The sequence below is a fragment of the Poecilia formosa genome, unplaced genomic scaffold, assembly GCF_000485575.1.
Source record: "Poecilia formosa unplaced genomic scaffold, Poecilia_formosa-5.1.2 Scaffold499, whole genome shotgun sequence".
Classification (NCBI taxonomy): Eukaryota; Metazoa; Chordata; class Actinopteri; order Cyprinodontiformes; family Poeciliidae; genus Poecilia; species Poecilia formosa.
The window spans coordinates 64,211-70,210 of record NW_006800438.1 but is presented as its reverse complement, the minus strand read 5'-3'; the positions used below and the strand labels follow the sequence as shown (position 1 = coordinate 70,210).

The window sequence follows — 6,000 nt, the reverse complement described above, 5'->3', positions numbered from 1 at the left end:
ATAAATGATGTCAAAACGCCTCATCTGAGTGAGCGGCTGTTACGGTGTTGGAGAAGAGCAGAGATCTGCTTCATCAGCAGATTCACAGAAAAGAAGACCAGACACACAGGTTCAAGTTTCTGGTGACATATTAATCTTTTTGTGGAAAAAAAATTAAAAAGGGGGTCAGAATAGTTTTATTTAGTAAATAATTCAGACAGGTTTTAGATGTGATGAGGTGAAGAAGAGAAAGAAAGGAACAATCTGAGAGATGTTTGAAGTGTTTAAAACCAACTACTGTCAGTGTTTAAGTGTTAAAAGTAACCATTTATTAATAACAATTCAGTTTGACCAAAGTTCAGGGGTGTCTCCAAGTGGGGGGACCTTGGGGCCCATCACCCAACCCTATAAATCCTATAAATTTTTGGGAATTTTTATAATAAACACAAAATATTTTCTGCATGAATTTAGGAAAGTTAATTATTTATCTATGTAGTTATTTATTTACGTTGCTATTCTCAAAAGATTCGTAGATCAAGTATTTTAGGTCAAAAAATGAACAACTACAGTTTTTATTCCAATATATATCAACTGCTTCTTGAAACTTGAAAACGTGAATTTACTGTTACGAAAACATTTTTTTCTTTAATTTTGATCTAAATTTTATATTTAACTTTCGCAGCATATTTAAAGAAAAGTAGAAGTTATTTTATTGGTTTGGGTTTTGGTGTGCCATCTCAAGACTACCAGTGGAGAGACATTTTTGTAAATTAATTAATTAATTTTTTAGTAAAGTCCCAACATATTTCTTGAATAAAGCTATGATCATAGACAGGTTACCAAAACCCTCACCTTAAATTGTAATGTTTTCTAGAAAAACTGAGGTTAAAATTTATCAATTATGATACATTAGGAGTCATGGATTCAGTTTATTATAGGTGGATTTTGTTTCAACATTTGGTTGGGGAAGTATGGCAAACAAATAAACACCAAATGTATCGGTGATGATACAAAACATTGGAATTAATTGTTTGATTTTGCACATTGGAGCAGTTTTAGCACCGTTTCTTTGCACTAAGAAGGTTCTGGGTTTGAATCCCAGCCTGTTTTTTCCTGCATGTTCTCCTGTGCATACGTGGTTCTCTCTGGGTACTCCAGCCAGAAACCTGACAGTTAGTTAATTAGTTTCTCTGAGGCAAATTTTAACTCCTTGAACTTAATGTTTAGCTATCAGGAAGTTCTTCCTTATGTTCAGTATTCTGATAAAACAATAATTAAGTATGCCACTGTTATCTTGAATTCTATTTCTGCGACCACATAACTTGCTGTGGTGGGCCGGATTTGGCCCGTGGGCCTCCAGTTTGACACTGGAAAGCCATGTGTGTCGACGTTGGCAGTTCTTGCTGGAGTGGCGCCTTGAGCCCAAGTTATTTAGCTATTGAGGAAATAACTACATTTAATAATTATGTCTTTTTTAAAACCAGATGTCAAACTGAAGGCTCGGGGGCCAAATCTGGGCCACCAAAGCTTTTTATGCGGCCCTCTACTCCAGAGGCCAAGTTACATCAACCAACCCCTCTGTTTGTCACAGTTCCCTCATCGTGGAAATCTATGCAAAATCAACAAATCCCCATATTTTTTAAATTATTTTCAGCAAAAGTGGTCAAAACATTGAGTTTAAGTTATGCTAACTCTAAACTAAAACAAAAGTCTATAAATAAGTTTATATTTTTGCTACCTCCTTTTCAAACTGTAAATATATATCATGCTGTTTGAACAGTGAATATGTTTTAAATAAACTAAATTAAGCCTTTTTGTTACTGTTGATTTAGTTTTTTATATATTATTTTTAAACACTTTAGGAGCTTTTTATACCTGATGCTGCTGTTTTACCTGAATTTCACCCTGACAGAACAATAAAGACTTTATCTACTTTAAATGAACTAGAGTGTATTCTTAATTATCTCTGATTACTGAGTAATAAACTTTATTCTCTATTGATCCATGTTCACTGGATGAGACTTACTGAAGGAGGAAAGTTTCACTCAGACCGACTTCCTGGCAAAAAGAAAAATAAATGGCGTCTCCATGCAGCTAAATACTGTCTGAGGTTTAAACAGTCAGGTTATAAACGCCTCCAGAGGTTTTTGATGCACAAACAGCTGTCAAAAACAGAAAATGAGGACTAGAAATAGTCTCTCCACCATCGTTTTGGCGCCCCCTGTAGGCTGCCTGGATGATAAATTGTCCCAGAAATTATTGAAATAAACGATAATATTGTTGTTTTCACATCATTTTTAAAGTAATATAATGGTAATAGTGGCATAATAATTAATGAACACATTCTCAGATTAATAAACTTTAATGTCTAATGAACATTTAGCACCAGAACTGGAAGACATTTTAAATATACAAATCAAATAAACAAAGAGAAATGAAGTTTCTGTAAACCAAACTGTGCTTCAAAAACAGATCTGAGGCCAAAACACCAGGCTGAAGACGTTTGTCATCCAGTTTTCAGCAGGAAAAACAAAGAAAACAATAAATCATCCAAATGGAAACGATTGAGTTCATTTTAATTTATCATGTGACTAATTGATTTAGCATACCAACTTGTGGCGCCCCCTCTAGCACGGCGCCCACAGCGCAAACCCCCTTTCTGCGCCCGTCTCCGCGGATTGCGCTGCGTGTTTTCGGCCGCAGGTGACCGCCTCTGGAGCACAAGAAGGATGAGGAGAGCGCCCGTCCCGCACGGAGCCCAGCTTCTCCCTCTCCTCCTCCCCTCAGCCGCTGGCGTCGCGCCAGCTCCAGCACGAGCCTCTCCACCTCTCCTCTTACGCCGCTTGCTGCTCACTTTACAGCGGCCCCCTCCTCCTCCTGTTTCTGACGGGAGGGGGGGGGGGGTTCTCCGGGAGCTGAGAGAGGTGGAGCAGAGGTGGAGGAGGGAAGATGGGAGGGGAGTCTGGGGCTGGAGGGGGGCGACGGGAGCCCTTGGCCGCCTATTCGCCTTCCAGTTGCCTCCACACTATATAAACACTCATTGGTGCCTCTGGCTGGACGCACACACACTCTTCACGCACACACACTCACGCACTGAGGGTGACTTGTGTGTGCAGCCAGCAGAGAGAGAGAGAGAGACGCTCGGAGAGACAGAAAGGTGCGCAGAAAGGAGAGAGGACGGCAGACAGAGAGCAGCAGCAGGACGGAGCATCTCCTGCGCATCACTGCAGCTTCAAGGATCTTAAACGTCTCCAACTGCAACGCACTGAGGCGCGTAAACCTTTTCAAATATACAGATTTTTATTTTTTCAAAAAGAGTTTTGGATCTGAATCACGCGGTTCCTGGAAGAGTTTCCCCCCATTTAAAGCAACTTTTTCCATCCCAGTCCAGAAGTTTTAAAAAGAAAAAAGTTTAAACTTTTCTTGGCTCCAGGCTCGGCTTCACTTTTTCCACGTGTTTTTTTTTTATTTTAAATATTATTAATAATATTTGTCTCAAATTTCCAGACATTTTTTTTTTTACTTTATACTTCCAATTTTTTAACCCAGAAACTCACAAAAATGAACTTTCAAACACCAGGAGCGTCCCCAGCCAGGTGTGCCTCCAGCCCCAGATGTTTAAATCATTAAAGCAAACTGACTTTCGGTGATTTCATTTTTGTTTTTTCCTCTGAAGGTTTGAGATTAAAGCGTCACCTGTTGCTGCGTCTCCTTCACTCAGACAACCGCGATTTGCGCTCTGGAGACGCCAAAAAACAATCAGAAAAAGAGAACATAATCCATATCACACCTCCGCAGTTCATTCATTCCCAAAGCAAAAAGAAAAAGAAAAAAAAGAAAATCAACCCGCGCCAGGAGCGTTTGGAGTGCGTAAATCGGCGCTGCGCTTTTTACGCACAAGAAAATAATCAACAAATCAACAAAAACTTGTGACCCAGACTTTTATTTCTTTATTTTTTTTGAACATCTTCGTCATCCTTCTCATCATGCTGTTCGACAGCTTCGACTTGATCTCGGCTCTGGCCACGCTGGCCGCATGCCTGGTGTCCATGGCGCTGCTGGTCGCCGTCTCCCAGCAGCTCTGGCAGCTCCGGTGGACGGCCACCCGGGACAAGAACTGCAAGCTGCCGATGCCCAAAGGCTCCATGGGCTTCCCGTTCATCGGAGAGACCTGCCACTGGCTGCTGCAGGTAAGCCTGGACCCGGGTGGGATCGTTTGATTCCGACCCGATCAGAGGGAACTTTGCGTTTTACACTTATCCATTTGGTCAGAATTAGTGAAGTTGTCAAGTTACTGATGAGTTAGTCTGATTTTTCCCCGCTAAGCTTTTCACTATAACCCGAGGCAGGAAAGTTCAAACTACTTTGATATTATCCCGAGTTTGCAGCTCATATTTGTTGGAGATTCCTCCGGTTTGTGAAGTTTGTAGCTGGACTCGTGCTGATAAACGCATTAATCACATTAGATGCGACGTTTGACTTAAAAAGTTTATTTTTTTGTTGGAGTTATCTCCAATTTGTCAAGTTTGTAGCTTGGCGTCATGTTGAAAGACGCATCAGATTCAAAGGACGGGAATGCGTTTACATGGAGATGACGAGTTTCTGCAGCTCCATCCTCCAAAATCCCAACTTTAAAGAGCTGGAGCATCCTTTGCCTGCAGCCGCAAAGCCGATCAGAGCGAACACGTAAAGCTGGAGGAGGAGGAAGAGGAGGAGGGTATCGGTAATAATAGCGACGATCGGAGAAATAATGATGAGCGAAGTTCACCGGGACGCGCGGAGGCACGTCGGCAGCGTGCGGGGTTTGAACTCGCGGTGCTCCCGTCGGTGCAACATCTGACACCGAAAGAGAGAGAAGAGAGAGAGAGAAGAGAGAGAGAGGAGACGCGTTCCCGGAATGCAGCCGAGGACCACGGCCAAGTTTATGGAGCGGCGACGGGAGGGGATAGGGGGGCTTGTATGTCAGTCTGATGGAGGAGGCTGAGAGTGTCTGCGCTTATGAGGTCCAAATGTCTCCGAAACGCGCTGGAAAAGTGTGGAAAAGTCCAGATTGTTGGCCGCGGCGCTGGTTCTGCAGGAGACTTTTCTTTTTTCTTTTTTTTCCTGAGGTGAAATCAGAGATGCACCGATCAGCCTTGAGTTCCTGCAAAATACCGATTTTTGTTTTCACCTAAAGATGGTTGGAAGAGTCTATTCCGTTTCAAAATGTTGTTTTCTTAGAGCGGTTCCACGGCGCGTTGTTGTCCTGAAGTGAAGCTTAGAGACTTTCCTTTAACACCGGGAGGTCAGGATTTTGTAAAGCGAGATTGTTAGCACCTGCAGCAGATTAATTTCTTTGGGTCTTTATTTATTATAAATCCAGATTAGATGAAGCTGGAGGCTGAAATCAAAGCGCATTAAAACTCTAACACCAAAAATGTAAAAGTGGTTTGTGGGAACCTTTCAGTCGATATTTACACAGAAACCGATTAGAGTTTATTCAGGTAGGAGACGTTATCTTTGAAACGGCAACTGAGAACAGATCATGTAAAAAACAAAGTAAAGTTGTGTAAAAAATATCTCTACTTGTTTCACACAAGAACACAATAGGTGTCGCGCCGCCTCCAACCTCCATTTCCTGTATGAATAATCAGCAACTTTTAAATAAATAACCGACCAAAGCTAATTTAACGATGGCTTAGAGCTTCTTGAAATACAGTATTTGTAAACTGAAATGCTGTTTTTTGAGTTTGGAGTTGTTAGAAACCTACTTCAGTCGTTAACGTTAGCATGTAAGAACAACCAACCTGGATTTTTACTAAACAAAGACTAAGTGTGGATGGACCAGAGTTTGCTGTTTGGTCTTCTGTGGGAGCCCAACTGCTGGACATGTGTTTTTCTGAGTAATTTGTTGTTGAAAGTTTCGATTTGGCTTTGGGAAAATACCAAATAAATGCATTTTTATTCATCATACAAAGTCAAATAAAGCTCCACTTCGTAAAATGTGGTAGTTTTGCTACATTGGCTCCTGATATAAATCAT

General features: G+C 41.4%; 1 protein-coding gene across 1 annotated transcript in view; it reads left to right on the top strand.

Annotated features, from left to right (window-relative positions):
* Positions 1 to 3,420: 3,420 nt before the first annotated feature.
* Positions 3,421 to 6,000, top strand: part of cyp26b1 (cytochrome P450, family 26, subfamily b, polypeptide 1) — a 36,850-nt gene continuing 34,270 nt past the window's right edge. The window contains exon 1 of the mRNA XM_007578933.2: positions 3,421 to 4,169. Coding sequence (XP_007578995.1) covers positions 3,966 to 4,169 — 204 coding nt within the window. The 5' untranslated portion in view covers positions 3,421 to 3,965. The remainder of the gene's footprint in view (positions 4,170 to 6,000) is intronic.